This window comes from Propithecus coquereli, unplaced genomic scaffold (genome assembly GCF_000956105.1).
Source record: "Propithecus coquereli isolate 6110/MARCELLA unplaced genomic scaffold, Pcoq_1.0 Scaffold353, whole genome shotgun sequence".
In the NCBI taxonomy this organism is placed as follows: Eukaryota; Metazoa; Chordata; class Mammalia; order Primates; family Indriidae; genus Propithecus; species Propithecus coquereli.
This window is the reverse complement of record NW_012149208.1, coordinates 137,677-155,826: the sequence shown is the minus strand read 5'-3', so window position 1 is coordinate 155,826 and position 18,150 is coordinate 137,677. Positions and strand designations below refer to the sequence as shown.

The 18,150-nt window shown below is 52.9% G+C and overlaps 1 protein-coding gene across 2 annotated transcripts in view; it reads right to left on the bottom strand.

The window, feature by feature from the left end:
- Positions 1-9,208: 9,208 nt before the first annotated feature.
- Positions 9,209-18,150, bottom strand: part of CXCL14 (chemokine (C-X-C motif) ligand 14) — a 10,021-nt gene continuing 1,079 nt past the window's right edge. The window contains exons 1-4 of one of the 2 annotated variants that reach the window (XM_012651363.1): positions 15,533-15,669; positions 15,257-15,362; positions 11,631-11,744; positions 9,209-9,291 (exon numbers count right to left, since the gene is read on the bottom strand). In XM_012651363.1, the coding sequence (XP_012506817.1) occupies positions 9,276-9,291; positions 11,631-11,744; positions 15,257-15,362; positions 15,533-15,596 (300 nt within the window). In that variant the 5' untranslated portion in view covers positions 15,597-15,669 and the 3' untranslated portion in view covers positions 9,209-9,275. Of the gene's footprint in view, positions 9,292-11,630; positions 11,745-15,256; positions 15,363-15,532; positions 15,670-18,150 lie in introns of those variants that run through there. The other variant, XM_012651364.1, reaches the window with a different exon arrangement.

Below are 18,150 nucleotides of genomic sequence, written 5' to 3'. Positions count from 1 at the left end.
TTCTACTGTGGTTTTTATGGTCAATATCCGAGATGAAAAAGAAGACCCCTTGCTCCCTGTTGCCTTCTCCCAAAGGCACCGAGCCCAGGCACCAAGCAACATGCAAGTTGCGAAGTGGCCACGAGATGGCGCTTTCGATCTTTCTCATTAGTGTGATCTCAGGGCCCCGACTTCCTTTCCAGGTCTTTCTGTTAAACCACAGAGATGTTTAGTGGAGCTGCTGCTTGATGGTTTTCAGAAGAATTATGGCCTTGCAGTCTTTGGAAAAGGAACAGGCCATAGTGGGGGTTGGCTGCCATGAGGGGTGTGTGCACGGAGAAGTGGCACTGTGTAGACCAAACTGCGTTCAATTTCCAGACCGTAGTTTGACACCAGTGGTTGGTCATTTCATACTAAGCCTCTTCTCCATAGCTCGATTCCTCAGTGTAAAATTCTGTGAGTTCACTCAAGGATCTGTTTTGTGAAAAGGAACGAGTTAGGTATTTGGGTGTCCCTTTAAGAGCTTTTGAGAAATCTCAAGCCAGAGGCTTCCTGAACTTTCTCCCTCTCATCACGCAACGCCCTGTGCTGAGGAGGCTGCTGTGGGCTGGGCGGTGGGGCGCACACTGAGAGGGTCCTCCCCTGGGCTCAGGCACGTACCTGGGTGTGGGAGGGATGCGGACCGCCCTTCAGGGTCAGCTTTCCTATGCCTTGGGTGAATGAATGTCATAGTCTTAGGGCCAGCATGTCCTGGGGGCTAGGGACACAGAAACTTCCGGTCAAGTGTGGGTGACAGTGAACCACTGGGTGGAATAAATGTTCTAAAAGAAGAACCTGGACATCAGGGCTCAGGTCCAGGAAGTTTTGTCTCAGCACACTAGCCCCAAGTGACCTGTTTCTTTGCTTGCTCTCCTCCTACCAGTTGTAAAACACCTACTGTGTGCCAGGCATTCACCAGGGACTGGGAATTCAGAGACAAAACATATTCGCTGTTGTCAGCGTTCCTATAGCCTAGTTGAAGAGATGGACGTACCTAGGAAAATGCTATTTAATGTGGCAATGCTGAGGAGTGGTGGAATAGGCCCAGACAGGCCTGAGTTGACATCCTGGCATGGCTGTTTGGTACCTGGGTGTCCTTATGCAAGTGATTGAATCGCCATCAGACTCAGTTTTCTTGTTTATGTATCTCATTTTTTTTAATATATTTATAAACAAGGATGGCAGTATAGATGTCAAAGCCTATTTCATAGAGTTGGTGTGAGGACTAAATGAGAACTTGTCTAAAGCACCTTGCCCCAAGCTTAACACAGGAAGATGCAAAGTCTCAGTGATTTCCCCATCCTCTATGGGATTTGCAAATGTCTGAAATGTCAGAGGCAGAATTGATACACTGGGTGATAGAATATGAATTCAAAGCACTTCTCAAAGGTTGGAGTGATAGGGAAGAAATCAGATTAAATTTGGGGGGACAAATGTAAAGTGGTAGGCTTAGGGTCAAAGGATCATTGCCAGACAAGATTGGAGTGGAGGTGTGTGTGCATGAGCCTCTGGCCTGGTTCGACGAGCCCTTTGGATCAGTTCAGTGCCTGTGTGACGGATGTGACCACATGGCTGAGAACACGAGCACAGACTCAAGTGGGGTGAATAAGAATACTGTGCCACAGCCACAGAGGACGGGGTTTGGGAGGGTGACCTGGGAGGCCGAGGGCCTGGAAGCTGCTACCTGAAATGGCTGAGAAGACAGCAGGTTAGTCCGGAGAACTTTGCTTCCCTCAATATATGTAGAATCAACAGGATTGGTATCTTAGTAGCTATAAAGGAACTGAAGGATATGCTTTCTCTCCTAACTTTTTTGGCTTATAACATTTTTTTAGCTGTACCAGTGTGAATACTTAGACATGTCACACATGTCCCAGCATGGCCTCTGCCTTCTGAACACACCAAGGGCTGGCACCTGAAAAAGATATCGTGGTACCTCTGTGTAGCTTGGGAGATGGAACTCAGAAAGCATCTTTTAGCGTCCTGATGAAATTTGAACACTTTTTAGCACTTGGACTTTTCCAACTATGGAGTGTTTTATGAGTCGTGAGGTTCCTGTTGCTGGAAGTATTCAAGCTCCCTCTGGGTGTCCTACCTGGCATTGTCTAAGGCAGGAATTAGTCACACAGTGTCCAAGGAACCATAGGATGACTTCAGGGGAGTCCAGGAATCTCCTGGAATTGTTTGCAAAATATTCTGTGACTTTTTTTTCAGGGAAAAGAAATGAGAGTATCCATCAGCTTTACAAGGGGGCCCAGAAAAGCAGTTCAAAAGCTGTTCAAAAGCAGTTCAAAAAATTCATAACATCAAGGAAATTTTTCTATTAGGTACAAGGCGAGACTAGATTCTAAGGTATTTCCCCTCCAGGTTTAAGATTCTTTGGATTATTAAATATGTTCTTGTGAGTAACATGAATTTATTGTTACTTTTAACTGTCATTTGCTGTGTGCTTATTATGTGTTACACAAAATTTTACATGTTCTGCTGAAATGATCTCATTTAGTGTCTCAAAAAAATTCTTTTGAGATTAAGCACCATTATTATTCCTATTTTACAAGAATGAAACTGAGGCATGGAAGTTTGGCTAAGGACACAGAAGATTCCACATTCTTCTGTTGGCAGATAGGTGCCTCAAGTTTGGCCTTTTTATGCCTAATAAATATAATGTTAATCCAGGTCAATGTAGGATATAAAACTATAGTTTCTCTTGGAAATTTTAAAGGCAGGATGATAATAATGATAAACAACTACCATTTATTGACTGCTTCCTTTCTGTGTTGAGACATTCCTCTCATTTAATATTCACTGCAGCTGTAAAGTTGGGACTCGGAGAAATTAAGTAACTTGCCCATGGTCACTAGGCTTTTAAGGGGAGGAGCCAGGAGAGCTCTGCAGACACCTGGGGGCAGGACATTGAGCTGGGGGGCTGGCCCCTTGTGGGTATCTATTCCCATGAGGAGCTGTTTGAATAGACTTCGGGGGAAGTGCGGAAAACCCCTTAGCATCTGGAATGGGGTGGGCTGCCAGGGAAGACAGTCAGGTGCTGGCCCAGGGGCCAAACAGAGAGAGGAAAAAAGAGCCAAAGAGCCTGAAGGGCTCAGGTGCCACCCCAGAGCTGCCTTGGCTCCCAGGGGCTCAGAGAGGCTGCGGCAGGAGCAGGGTCCCTGCGGCCTGCGTCAGGGTCTCTGCCCTCTCTCCCACACCAGCTCAGCGAAGGGAGCAAGTGAGCAGCCTGGCTGTGGCCTCAGTCCCTGGTCAGGTGGGGGAGGGAGCTGTGCCTGTGGGACTCCGTGGATCCCCCCAGCTCCCCGGTGTGCCCCCTCGAATTGGAATACCATGTCAAAGGCCTGTATCCCATTACCACTCCTCTGAAGTGGCTAATCCCCCACCTAAAGCCCATGCCAACCAAATTGTCAAGGAAAGGTTTTCCTCAGTCCTCTTGGAAGTGCAGCTGCTTGGCTGACTTTTGTTCTCCTGAAACCCGAACCTGATACTTTAATTGCCTGGGGCATCTCATGCGGACAGACACATGGAAAGGGGGATAGTGCTGTTGGTTTGGGTCCTCATTCAACAGATGGGTCTTCCATGTGCCACGCGCCCCCCATTGAACAACCCACTGGCATCAGACCCAATCTTGTCCAGCAGGGAAGGCAGGCCAGGGTGGGGCAGGGAAAACTGGGGGATAACATAGAGTAGGGTGCTCTGTGGGGTTGAAGAGTTACCATTGCTTCCAAAGGGCCCAAACGCATTAGGAATAGGTCATCCGAGGGGAGAAGGACTCATCATTCCTTAGATACCACACAATCTCACACCTGTGTACTTTTCTGGTGGGCCCTGTAAGTGGGGTGATCATATAGTACACCAACCATACTAGGGCTCTTTTGAGAGCAAAAGGAAACTCTTCATGATTACATTGGGACAACTACTGTAAACGGGGACTGTCCCAGGCAAACCAGGACATGTGGTCATCCTACCCAGGAGTGTCCAAAGATTTTAACACACCCAAGGCCACTTGGTCACTGTAACCTTGGACAAATTGCTTAGCTTCTGTAAGCCTTAAGTTCTTCATCTGTAAAATGGGACTAACAGTGGAGTTTGGTGGGAAAATTGCGGTTGTTGCTATTGTTTCTTAATTAAACTTTGCTTCCCTCAACATATGTGGAATCAACAGGATTGGTATCTTAGTAGCTACAAAGGAACTGAAGGATGTGCTTTCTCTCCTAACTTTCTTGGCTTATAACATTTTTTTGGCTGTACCAATGCAATTACTTAACTCAGTCTGTCTTTGCAGGCCATTATTTCAGTGGGAAAAGCATTTGTAATTTAGAAATGATTCTTGTTTGAGGGCTGCCTTTGTATAACAATGGGTTGAAAGAAAGAGCCTGTTACTTTACCTTCCCGTTTGCTCTGGGGAATAACTTTGAATATTAGGCGAGTCTCATCTGGCTCCAATTAGACATGCCTACCCCTCATCCTGGAGTAGCAGTTCTGTCCTCATTGTGCAATGAGGTGGTTATTTTGAATCCAGCTTTGAATTAATTTTTTAACCAACATCTTGATGTTTTCAACTTGTTTCTAACTAAAACATTGAGTTGGATTTGATGACATCGTAGTCATTTTGCTTATTTAATTTGTTTGGTGTTAGCGGAAGCCTCCTGGCTGCTTCTGCTCCAGCAGAATCTGTGTCTAGCAAAGGCGGGCCGGACGGCAGTTTCACAGTCCCAGGGCTTGCTTTGTTGGATCAGGGGAGAAGCCGAGAGGAGCATGTGGTTTCTGCCATCTTTGGCCTGTAAAAAGAAAACTGGACACTGCGACACAAACCTGGCTAAGGCCGACTGTCTGTGTGGCCCTCGTTACCTGGAGGCTTGATCTCCGTTCAGTGAACAGGAGGTAGCCTGGACTCAGGCCCTGGGAGCTGTAGCTTGAAAGCACAGTGGGGTGTCCTGTGGGCTGGGGTGGCGGGAACTGTAAGATGCTTACTTCAGAGACCAAAAACCTGCCGGGAGCCAGACGCACAGGGGTTTGAGCCTTGTCTCTACTGCCTGCTCGCTGAGTGAATATGCGTTCCTCATCTGTAAAATGGAGCTGTGATAGGGCCCTGTGCTGCGGTTGTCACAGGATTCGATGAGATAAGGCAGCAAGGCCCTCCGCACAGGGCCTGGCTGGCAGTAACTGGTCACTGCTGTCCCCAGTGTCATGCAGCCTCCGGAGCCTGGGAGCTCTTGCTGGAAGTGCTCTTTGCCACCCCCTGGTGGCGAGGCTCAGCGTGGTCTAGTACAGAGGAAGTTGGGAGATGTCACCTTGAAATCCAGAACATTGCTTGGGGTTTTATTGCTTTCCTGATGGCCTCCAAGGAAGACAGGAGGAGAGGAAAACACTCCAGGGGCTCTAAAAGCAGCTCGATTGTCTTCCTCATGTGGGAGGTTGAGCAGGAAAGGCTGTGTGGGGCTCCTTGCCGGTGAGGTTGGGGAGGCCCCAGCCACGGTTCGCTGGCGGGACAGGCAGGAGATGGTGATGGGGGAGAGGAAGGGATCTGGATGAGATGGCAGTGGGGCTGGGGCTGGGCCTGCTGTGCGTCTCTCAATTAGACCAACAGACAACTTCAGGCAGCTTCTTTGCCTCCCTTGTAGACTGAGTTTCTGAAGGGGCCACCCCCAGCAGCCAGCGCAGTGTGCGGCACACAGCCAGTGTCTAATAGTGGCACAGTGGCTGGGAGAATGAGTGACTGGACTCTGCCCTTGACGAGAAGGGACCAACCTGACCAAATCTCTCTGCCCCGTGGTGCTCAGCACGGAGCTTTGCATGCAGTAGTAGCTCAGGAATGAGTGAAGAAAGCATGTTCTCGGGGAGCTCCTTAAGATCCCATTAATAATAGTAATTGATTAATTGATCGTCTTTGATTACTTTGTACGTGTTATCATAGGTTCTGAGAGGTTTTTACCGAGAAGCATAAGGCACAGTCCCTGGCTTCTAAGAATGTATCTTGCTAGATGCTCAAGTTAAAATAAAACTGTTAAGTTGTAGTGCAAGTTGTGTAATAATGCAAGGCCAAAATGAGTCTTCCAGGTGGGTGTTGGAGCTGATACTGGAGAGAGGGCCGGCTTCGTGGGCTCGCCACCTGTCAGGTGCACAGGGCCTGTCTGGAAAGGGCACCACGCTTGGCTTAAATCTCTGCTGTTGCCACCTTGTAATTCCTAATAACTTTTGAACGGGGCCCTGCATCTATTTTCGCACCAGTCCCCGCAAACTGTGCAGCCAGTCCCAAAGCAAGGTCGGGGCGACCAGGAGAAGCTCCATGTGGAGGGGGTCTGGTGAGGTGGACGAGATGAGTGGCAGGGCCGGGCTGGGGCTCTCCAAGGACAATGGCCATCCTGGTGGCAGGCCTGCTGCAGCACGGAGGCCTGCCCAGGACATGCCCGTGGGAAGTCAGGGGCAGTGGCATTTGGATCCGAAGCATGCCTGTCTGTGAGGAAGTGGTGGCTCCAGAGGTGGGGCCCGCACGTGGGCTGGGTCTGCCCTGTGTGCAGAGGAGCAAGCTCACCCCAGCCCAGGGAAGCCCTTGAGAGCCACAACCACAGGTCCCACGTGGGAAGGCCACCTGGCCTTGATTTGCTGCTGTACAATCACTCCCCTGTCTGGAATCTGGCAGGTGGACACTTCATAGGGCTACTGGGAAACCCAGAGGAGGAAAACATGGGAAATGGCTCTGTAACCTCAGAAAAGGGGAGTCTTCCCTGGAGCCTGGCACAGTTGTTCCTGTTATTAGTAATCCAGTCTGTGCCGTGGGAGGTCAGGGAAGGGAGGGACCATCTGGGCCAGCGGAGCTGGAGGAGGGTGGGCTGGCACTGGAGCCCAGGGCAGGCAGAGGAGAGCCTGAGCAAGGACAAGAAGAGTGTGGCATGTTTACAGTGAGCAGAAGGGTGAGGGGAGCCAGAAACTCGCCCGGTGCAGAGCATCCTCCCAGAATGTGCCCTCTGCCCTGGGCTCTCCCACTCTGTTCTGTCTGTCTCTGGGCTTCCCTGTCCAGACTACCTTCTTTCTCTATAACGAAGGGAACGGCAGGACCGACCCTGGGCATTCACGGTCTCCAGCACAGCGTGGCTTCGGTGTGCCCCCTCCTCCACCCCTTGGCAGAAAGGCTGCCAGGCCCAGCCATTGGACAGTGTGAGGAGTGGTCGCTTTGTAACCTTGGGCAACTTTCTTAACCTCTCTGGTCCTCACTTGCTTCAGGAATACATGTGTTTACACTTGGAACTGCCAGGAGGAAATAGGACTATGATAAGAAAGGGTTTGCAGTAGCACCCTGCTGGGGACATGCTAGGACAGGGTGTGCGCTGTGTGTCCTTGTGAGTGTGGGCAGCGCCAGCCTCTCAGGACACTGTCAGAGGAGGTGATGGGGATATGGTGGACTGGCTCCTGGCTGCTAGCATAGCAGATAGGTTGGAGGCATGTCCCCTTGAACAGTCCTGCTGGGTGTGGGGGACCCAGGGTAGGGACAGAGGGGGCTGTTTCAGGGCCTGGCTGACTTAAGATACAGTGAGACAGACAGGGCTGTGGGTAGTTTGTGCGAAGTGCAAAGTGGCCTGGTCTTGGGAACATGAAAATAGCTCCCGTGTACCGAGTGCTCCCGTGCTCTGGTGTCCTTCTGAGTGCTTTACATGGATGACCTTGCTTGGTCCCCAGAGCACCATGAGGTGGGCATTACTGTCATGTCCATCCGAGCCTCAGCATCTCCCAGCTGTGGCTCCCAGGCAGCCTGGCTCCAAAGCCGCACAGCCCCCGGGTGGGCACTTTCTGCCTTCCCTCACCCCCTTGCCGTCTTGGGGCCCTGGCCCGCGGGCATCTTGGCTGGCCCCATCTCCTGCCTTCTGTGAATGGGGACTGCAGTGTGACCACATGCCGCGACCTGCCCATTCCCATCAACCCGCAGCAGATGTGGGAGTTGGGTGGGGAAGGAGCCTTAGCCTGGCTTCCTGTCTTCGGGATGTAACGACAGACAGCCCCACGCACTCCACAGAGGTGACGGTGCTGACAGGTATTTGGGATACCCAGTTTTCTTTCCCAATACATTTGTCCCTGTTTATTCAGAATGTGATAAACATTTTATTGTCATCCTAGCTTAATTAAATAGAAAAAAAAGTTGGTAGTCTAGAATTTTGGTACATTTCAAATATATTTTATTACTTTTCTCTTTGTCTTAGAAAGAATACGAAACCTGCATGCAGCGCTAATGGTCTCTGACACGTACATAGCATATAACAGCAGCACGACGCAGCGTGTGCGGAGGGGCAGGGTGTGGCAGGCGATCTTGAGTGCGTATGTACAAAGGAAAGGGCGCGCGGTCACTGCGCGGGATGGTTACATGGGGAGTCACGAATATATTGCTTTAGTCCTGCATGTTCCATTGTGGTGAGGGAAGGAAACATGCTTTGAAGGTTTCCCTTGTCAACAGCATGCGTGTCTGTAGCTGTGTAGTGCACATGTTTTCGTATATTTTTAAGTTTTCTCCTAAGGTTTTGCTAACAGGGTTGGGAACCTCACATGCTTCCGAAACAGTAAATACTGAAGCAGTGACCCTTTCAGAAACGCTCAGGTTGGAGACAAGACCCCACACCTTCTGTGAGGATCATTCGCTATCACAGGATCTTGGAAACGTTTCCTGGAGTGTGTAAAAATTAACCAGGGGGGAATGAAGCACATTTTTCTGGCAACCAAACTTGAGTTCCTCAAATAACAGATGCAGAGAGACCTGCTCCTGCCTGCCCGGCTGCAGGGGCCACTGCGGAGTCACACTGAGGCTGTGGCCAACCACAAGCCCAGGAGGGCCCGTGGCAGCTGTGCCGAGGCGCCAGGACCTCCGAGCGGAAGCTCCCCAGCTAGGAACCGAGCAGTGCCGCAATGAAGTGTCTCACCCAAGCTCGCTGTTCCTCCCAGGCGCTTATAAAGCTCAGATGTATAGTGACGTATGCATAAATACAAAAAAGCATTTTTAAAAAAGGAAAGGCATGAGTTTCCCCCCTTTCGGTAGAAAGCAGCCTGTGATGAAGTCTGGAGCACAAGAGAGACGGGTCTCACATCTGGAAGCCTTTCGCACACAGCTATAAAATGTAAAAACTGACCCTTGATAAAAAGTGCCTCATAACAATATAGACTTTGTGTCTTATGCCTGTGAGAAAGAAAGGTTTTTTGAAATCTGCAAAGTCCTTTGCTCAAGTCTCCCAACTGGTCTGGAGTTTTCCTATCAGAGATTTTTCACCCTATTCTTCGTAGACCCTGGGAAGAGAAAACACACGTGTGAGCGGCTCAGGACACGGGGCAGACGACTCCCAAGCTGCTGGCTCGGGTGTCACCCTCGTCTGCAGGGGGTGCCCCTCTCCCAGGACTGTAGGGGGAGGGACTTCTCTGAGGACGAGAGCACAGGGACCGCAAACACGCACACAGTCTCGGCTTTGTCCCTTCTGACCATCTTCCACCTCTGCAATCTCATTTTACCCTCAAAGCCCCTTGGAGCAAACCCTCTTTGCATGTGAGGAAACTGAGGCACCACAGACTCAGGATGTGCCCTGTGGCCATGGGCTGTCTGTCAGTGGCGGGAACGAGAAGTCTTCCTCTGGCATGGTGGGCCGCTCCCGCATCTCTCTACAGAAAATAGCAGGGCTGGGGAGGCATTCTCTCCCTTGACTCAGGCTTGTATCTTTGTATTATGCCCAAAGAATACATGTCCTCCAGAAAAACGTGCATTCTAGAAGCTGCTGCCTGCGGACAGAGGCGGCTGTAGTGGGGCTGGGCTGTGCTGCTCCACCTCTGCCGGCCCCCCGCCTGCATCTGCCTGCCCCACCCTGCCCCACTCAAGCGGTCTCCACGGCTGCACTGGGGCCACACTTCACACTCAGACAGCCAGTCAAGGGACATTTACCAGGGAGGAAGGAGAGGACAGGGGCATGTCCCCTTCCTCTCCCAGCACACCTCAGCACTCCGAGAAAGAGGAGGGACTAATGAAGTGAGGGAAGGCCTGGCATGTCTTTCCTTATTGGAGTTTGTAGAAATAAAAGAGAGCAGGGTGGTGTTTAGACCCAAGCGTGTCTCTTGTTCCAAGCTGCAGCCCAGGTTTGGGGGGAGCCGGGTGGGCAAAAGGTTTGAGCATCTCCCCACAGTCAGATCAAGGTGTCCTCACCCTCCTATGTGTGAGGCCCTGGGGTCAGCCTTGTTCCACTTTTGATGACACAAGGCCTGGAGGATGACAGAGAGTGGGCAGAGCAGGCCCTGCTTTTGCCATGTGAGCTGCCTGGCCTGCCCAGGCAGAGGGTTCATTGCTATCAGATTGACAGAAAATAATCTCTCACCCTCATCACTTTCTATTTCAAGCAACTGCAGAAGAGGCAGTTTTGGAGGCAGCAAAAAAGGCTCAGGTACAGGGGTTGTGCCGCGTACTGGCTGCAGGAGGGCTGGGCCAGGTAATGGGGAGGGCACTGCAGGCACCCACTGTGGCTGTGCCTGCTGTGCTGGGGAGGGGTTGGTGGCACTGGGAGGCCACTTTCTTGCCCTGGCTTTGCCCTGTAATCCCAGGCAAGCCGCTCCCCGCTCCCACTTAGCCTTGGTTTCCCCCTTTGCAGGCTGGAGCCCCTCATCCGGCCCCCATAGGTCTTGCTGTGTACCCTTCTCCTTCCTCCACCCTGGGTTCTGTATTCTCTCTCTCTCTCCCTGCAAAGAGGACTTCAAACAGTTCCTTGGCACCAGCTCCTGGGGAAATCACCTACGTGTGTGTGTGCCTGTGTTCACGCACTTCCCCGGTCCTGCTATCCAGGTAAAGGTGTAAATAGTCCCTGAGCATTCGAGGAGTGGGCCTGCTCCAGGACAGGCTCCTCTTCACGTGATATGGAGGACCCAGGAAGTGGTCTCCCCCTCTGAGGCCAGACATAGGACCCCAGGGGACCAGAACTGGGAAGGCACCTTCTAACTATGGGGAAACGGAGCCCAGTGAGCACAGGAGTCTGGTCCAGGGCTGGTCATCTCACCACTCTGCCCCCCTTGGTTAAGAGTGGCTCTGATTTTAAAAGGCCAAACCCAAGATGCCTTCCAGTACCTGTGAAGGGAAGAGTTTATCAGGTTTCTGGGCAGCAGGGGGAGTGGGGCACCTTGGAGAGGAGGTATGTTGTTGGCAAGTCATCCTCATCAGCTTGTGGATGTACCCACAGTGTTATAGTTAACACACACAGTCACTTAAGTTGTCACATTTCACCCCGTAAGAACCACAGGAGACAGCCACACCAGTTGCTCACCCAGCCATTTGACAGCTTAAGTGACTTAAATAAAAAGAGGAATTAAGACTACAATGTAAATGTTAGAGTGAGACAGACTTCAGTTTACAAAAGGATAAACCTGCAGTGCTTCCAGTTGTACAAGAGAGCCTGCTTTGTTAAGTGGTGAGTTCCTTGTCCCTGGGGGTATGTAAGCAGTGTCTGGGCATCTGCTTGCTGTAGATAATGTGCTATGTGGTCACCTGTTAGATGGCGTTAGATGACCTGGTTTGGCGGGGGTCCCTTCCCATCCTGAGAGCCACAGCTGGGCTCTGGCGGAAGGTGGCAAGGAAGGTGAGAAGAGGCGGGGCGTACCTGCGCTTCTCGTTCCAGGCGTTGTACCACTTGATGAACCGCTTGGTGCTCTGCAGCTTGGGGTGCAGGCAGTGCTCCTGCCCTCGGTACCGGGACATGCTCTTGGTGGTGATGCTGAAATGCAGCGGGACAGGTGCAGGCTTGAGGAGCCTGAGAAACAGCCCTTCATGTGGCCCGTGGGTGGCCCTGGGCTGAATCAGAGACTGTGGCCTCCTCCCGGCTCTCGAGGGAGCCTACCTATGTGCTCACTCCCTGGATGGCTCTCTGGAAGGTTCTGGGTGTCCCCATATTCTCTGACGCCACATTAGGGTCTAACCCTGTATGGAGAGAGCAGCCCTCACTTTTCCCCTCTGAGCCCTCAGAGTCTGGGATAGTCTGTCACCCCCATGTGGTGTGTCGTGTCCAGGGCTCGGGCCTCTCTTAGGGAACAAGGGTCAGGGGACTCTTGCTTGGAATCAAGTGGTGAAAAGAGCCAATGCCAGTAAGGTGCACGTGCCAAGACCTCTGTGGTTGGATTTGAGGAGCTCCACAGTAGGCTCCAGCACGCCCTACAGGTACTCTGGTCTGTGTCTGCTCAACTCCAGGTCCCCTAACCCTCCGCACATCGCCGAGGCTGGGCATTGGCTGATCTGGAGGCAAAGTCTTGTTGGCCTTGAAGCTCGTTTTGATTCTTGAGTGTCAGGTCCCCGTTATCTCACCCTCAGGCAGAAGATAAGACCTCTTTTCTCCATGGCCTGAACATCTCAGGCCTCTATCAGCCAATGTTCCAACACCCAGTGGAGGCCTGGCCATGTTGCAGAGAAGCAGGGTAGCACTGTACAGAGAACAGGGGCCTGGGACTGAAGCCCAAGTTTGGCTGTGGGACCTTGGGTAACCTCTCCGAATCCAGTTTGCCCATCTGCAAAATGGGTACAATAACAGGTCCCATCTCATAGCGTTATTGGGATGACCAAAGCATATAATCTATGCAGAGTGCCCCACATGTGGTAGAAACACAATGAATAGTTACTGTTATTAGTAATTAGTCATGGAAGGTGAGATGGCCAAGGAGAAAGAGTAGCCTTAGTGTGTGAGCTGGGGCCTGGCGAGGGAGGCAAACCTGCTGCCCAGGGCTGCTGCGCCCCTCTCAGCCAGGACTGGGCCACAGGGGTGGCAGGAGTCGGCGGAAGCTTCTGGGTGAGGGAGGAAGGAAGGTGTTTCAAGGGGGCTTGGCAAAGTGTAAGGCGAGAGGTGAGGATGCCACTTCCTGAGGGGTCACAGTCAAACAAGGTATGATGGTAGACTGGAGTGTCAGAATGGGCTTGGGGGGCAAAGAGGGGAGACTGGGGGTGAAAGTGGAAAGCATGGGAATTGAGGGAGAGAGGTTAGCCCACAGGCACCAAATTTAAAGTGTCAGGGCTCATGGGCCAAGTTCTAGAAGGGGGAAGGATTGCTGTGACCTCAGTCTCCCAGTTGATGGGGAGAGAAAATCAGATCTTGCCACCAGAATGGGGGTGGAATGTTTCAGGCAACCTGTTCTATTCCCGTCTCTGTGCTCTGAATTTCTGGGACCCTAAGCTCCCGGGGGCAGGGATGGGCCTTCTGCTGATGTCAGGTGACTGGACGCTGCCATCAATGGACCCCTCCTCTGGGCCTTGAGCATGGGCCAGGCTTCAGAGTGTGCCATTGTACCCAGTCACCCTGCAGGAATTTAGCAAATGCTTTTCTCTCTGCCTACGAGGCTGCTTTTGCACTCTGAAGGAAAGGACATGGCAATGTTGATAAAAGCCCGCTTCTCGGTTAGTCAGCATGCAGGCTGAGCATCTGAAATCCTGAAGGTCAGGGAGAGCAGGAAGGGATGCCGGCCTCCCAGCACAGTGCTCAAATGCCGCGTCAGATGACTGGGATTATGGAAATCGGTTGTGGAGTGCACACAGCAGGATTTGTGACCCCAGCAGCTATCAGAAATTCTGAGACCTCTCCTCAGCAGTTGTGGGGTGCCAAGGGTTTTAGTGAGAGTTCTGTGGACATATGACACCAAGTGCCCTTTCTAGGATCTGGACTCTCCCGGACCCTTTTGGGTGCAAGGACTCCCACTTGCAGCTCGTGCTGCTCCCCCCACCCCCATATCTCCAGCCTCAGCAGGGATTTCTGGGTGACTCAGGGTGAGCTGGAAAACTTGCTTTTGTTCAGCCTTTGCGGCTGAAAACCTGCTTTGGCAAAAAGTGCTGGCCCCTTGTTTGAGCTAGAGAGTTTTAGGATCTTGGGAGGGGAGAGGAGCTTCCAGCCCTTCAGGGGTGGAGTGGGGGTTGGAGGTTTAGGAGGGGGCGACTATGTGCTGATCTCGTGGGGCTCCTGCAGGTTTTTGCAAGGCTACATAAAGCCTTCTCATGCACTTGCCTGGCTGCAGTTTTCCTCTGTATTTGGGACAGTTTAGCCAGGGAAAGAGCAAGCCTCTTTATCAAGGGTTCCATCCTTTTGGGAACCACTGTGCTCCAGACCCTGCTTTCTCCACCTGCAAGATCTCAGAAACTCACTCGGTATATGGGGTGTTTTTCAGCCCTTACAGGAGTGAACTTTAACTTGCAATGCCTCCCGTCATTCTCAGCCCCCAGCCCGGAAGGCTGGAGGGGCTCTCCCAGCTTATTCGACCCCTGGACCCCACCAAAAAGACTTTCAGCTGGTTTTGTGTACTTGGTCTGAAAGGCAAGGGGCGGGGACAAGGAGGTGAATTTAGTTGCCTGTGAAGGAAGGGGAGTGGGGTCAGCTGGGGCCAGTGGATTTCAGAATGCCCCAACTTCAGCCTGACTGTGTGGCCCCAGGCAGGGGTGTGGATGCTGGTGGGGGTGCGCCCTGCCTTCGCAGACACTGTGTGAAGGCCTTTGGGCCGCAGGGCCAGCCGCTGGAAGGCACTTGCCCAGACTGAGAATAAAGTGTGTCCTGTTTCTAGGGGAGGGGAAGAGGGGCCAATGGTCCGTGGCAAATATTTGGTAGCTGCTTTGCCAAGGGCTCCCTTCCTGGCCAAGAGAGAACTGACAGGGAAACAGCAGTGCTGGCCTCAAGTGGTTAATTGGGAAGGCAGAGGCGCAAGGAAACTCAGTGTTCTCTGCCCCAGTTTTTAAAACATTCCCCACATCCCCAGCGCGCGCAGCGCTCGGGCCACGCGGCGGCACATTAACCCCAGCAGAGCACTTTCCCCTGGACTGCTCAGGATCTAGGAGCCGCAGGAGTTCAGCTGGCGAGGGAAGAGCCCAGTGCTCTCAGAACGAATCTCCGGGAGCCAAAAACCTGCGGCCCACTGGTCTCTGACTGGGAAAAGGCTCTGGAGGGAGGGTCGGGATTTAAGATGATGTCTGCATCAATCCTCCGTCCAGCGACGGGAGAGCGCGTTCTAAGTCCGCGCACCGAGCCATTTAACCCTTGCTGGCCCTACCCGTCCGACTGACTGCTAGCACGGCGCGGGACAGTGACCCCCCTTTCCAGACTGTCTTCCAAAGTATAGCGCCAGCGTGCAAAGGACTCTGAGCAATGACCAAGGCTTCGCCAAGCCCTTGCCAAAGGCCGAAAGAAATGTTAGCCCGACCCAGCCCCTGCCAGCACCCGGTTAAGAGCAAGCAGCACGCTCAACGCGAGGTGCCAGAACTCACATAACCATTTTCTCCTCGCAGTGCGGGTACTTTGGCTTCATTTCCAGCTTCTTCACGTCGCTGTAGCGGATCTTGGGCCCCTTCCGAGAGCACTTGCACTTGGACCCTGCGGGAGAGCGCGCGGGGACCGCTCAGTTGCCCGGAGGGTCTCCTGCCCCTCCACCGCCTTCTGTACCCACCCACCCACACCCCCCGGGGGCCCAGGATGTCCAGAAGTTGGCCTTTGGGTTCCCCAGGACTGGACGGGACGGTGACAAGGGGCCTCCCGGCACTCACCGTCCACGCGCGAGGCGCACAGCGCCAGGAGCAGCAGGAGCAGCGCGGCCGCCAGGAGCCTCATGCTGGCCTGAGGGGCGCGGTGCGTGAGCAGGGACGCGGGGAGGGCACCGCCCGTCTGAGCGGTGGCCCGGAGATGCCGCCTGCCTAGGCTCTCTGGAGCGCACTCCGCTGGGCTCCCGCGCTGCGCCGTCGGGGGTGCCGGGGCTGTCTGTCGCTGCGCTGCGCTGCGCTCTGCCTCCCTCGCGCTCTCCCCACAGCCTCCCTCCGCCCGCCCTGGCCTCTTTTAAATCCGCTCCTGCCCTCGCGGCGAGCTCATTAATATGCAGAACCACTCGGTGACTCACAGAGATTTCTCAATGTGATGGGGGGAGGAGACCTTCCCAGCCCGCCCGCCCGCTGGGACGGACCGTGATCGCGCGGCCACGCGCACACCCGCCACCCTCCCGCTCTCGCGCCTTGTTCTCCCTCACACACTTGCTCACCCAGGCTGCAGCCCACACACTCCCAGCGCCGGCTCTGCCTTGGGGAGCCCCGACGGTGGGGAAGCTTTCTGACTCCCGTGGGGCCCTTTCTGGCCAGAGGGGCCAATGGTTCTGAGCGGCTGGGAGACCCAGGCCCCGGGCCCAGGGCTCAGAGAAGGCCTGAAAGCGTTTTGGGGCAGGTGCCAAGCATGAGTGCCAGCAGGCCTGACCCCTAGGGTGTGGGCAGTCTTTGTTGGGCCAGCAGCCCTGGTGGCCAGAGCACAACGCCGGGTCTGGACAGGGGTTTGTCATAGATTGTACAGCAGCAAAGCCATTGCCTGCGGTCACTGGAACTGACTCAGAGAATGGGGAGTTTGGGTCACTCCCAGAGGAAGGCTACCTCAAGTGAGTGCGTGGCCTGGTGGCTGTGCGAGCATCTAGGGAGTGGGGAGAGCCAGGGGGACTCCTGATTGTCACACTATTCTCCGAGGCCAGGCAGAGGCCCAGTAGGGAGCGACGGCAATATTAAGCATCTGGATGAAGGTCCTTGCGTGTTCCAGACATTGTGCCAGGCTGTGTGGTGTCCTGGGGTGGGTCTAGCCCTGGCAGCAGGAAGTCCTGCCCAGTACTTGCCAGTGCAAGCGACTTCACCATTCTAAGCCTCCGTTTCCTCATCTGTAAGGTGCAGATGGTCACAGTGCCCGTCACAGGGTGTCTGTGAGAACTGCCGGAGGTCATACATAGTGACCTGTACACAGTGCCAGGAGATGTTACTGGTTGGCATTATTATGATGTATATATTTTTATATATTATTTTGATTCTTACAAATTTATACTTTTCTTCCAAGTTGGTACTTTTTATTTCTTTGTTTGACAGGCATGGAAACAGGCTCAGAGAGAAGAAATCACCTGCCCAAGGTCACAGAGCCAGGAAGCAGGTGAGTAGGCCAGGAGAGTCTGCTGTCTGTGTGACTGTAGAACTGAGACTCCTGTCCCTGGGCCACTCTGCTGCCTGTCGGCCTTCTTTTCTTGGTGCAGTGCTGCCTCGAGAAATCTAGAGGCAGGGGATGGAGCATCTCAGGCTCGTGGGGTCCCTGGCTTGGCTCTCAGGCCAGAGCTCACCCAGCTCTGTGCTGTCAGACTGGAAGCTCCCTGGGGGCACAGGTGGCCAGTGGGGTGGGACGCAGTCTGCTGAAGGGCAGAGTGGGGAGAATCTGCCTTGTCTGTTCCTGCCGGGAGAGCCTTTGCTGCGCCATGAAGAGCAAGCAGTGCCTGTGCGTGCAGCTGTGCCTGTAGCTAAAGCAAGGCTGATGGCTGGACCTTTGCATTTGTGCAGAAGAAGAGTGCGGGGGAGTGGTTTTGGGCATTTCTGTTAATTTTTTGAAATATAGAATTAGTTTTTCTTAACACAGAAAGAAGCAGCCTGTGTTTGTTTCAGAAAACTCAGAAAACACAAGCAGAAGAAACATAAAAAACACAAGCAATTCCGCCCACTCAGGGATCTGTACCAAGATGCTGGCAGTGTTATCTTTCCAAATCCTTCACGTGCGTGTGCACAAATGGGACCAGGCAGCAGGTGCTGTTCAGTAACCTGCTTGTTGTGCTGTGCATATGATGGACATTGTTCCATGTGGCTAGTCTTGCTTCTGCAATAGCTCCTGTGGCGGCATCATTTGAGGCCGTGTAGTGTAATGGCTGAGAGGTTGGTGTCTGCAGTCAAGCTGCGTGGATGTGAACCCTAGCTACTAGCTGTGTGGCTGTGCGCAAGTGACTTAACTCTTTTAGGTATCGGTATTCTCATCTGTGAGGTGGAGATGATAATGGTACCTGCAGCACAGGCAGAACTGAATGAGATGGTGCACGTGAAGCTTTTTGTGGTTGCCAGCACAGAGTAAGTGTTCAGTGAGTGATGACATTGTTATTATTGATAGCATTACTTTGGGTGTAGAATATTCCATTGTACACATGCGCCGTAATTAATTTAACTGACTACTCCTTGTAGGACATTTGGATTGTTTTCAACTGTATGCTCTTACAAGTAGTGCAGTGTAGCAAATATTCATGTAGCTCGATTTTGGGGTAGCTCTTTATAAATTGGATCAATTTTCAGAAATGAATCACTGGACCGTGGGACATGCCTGTTTTAAGGCTTTT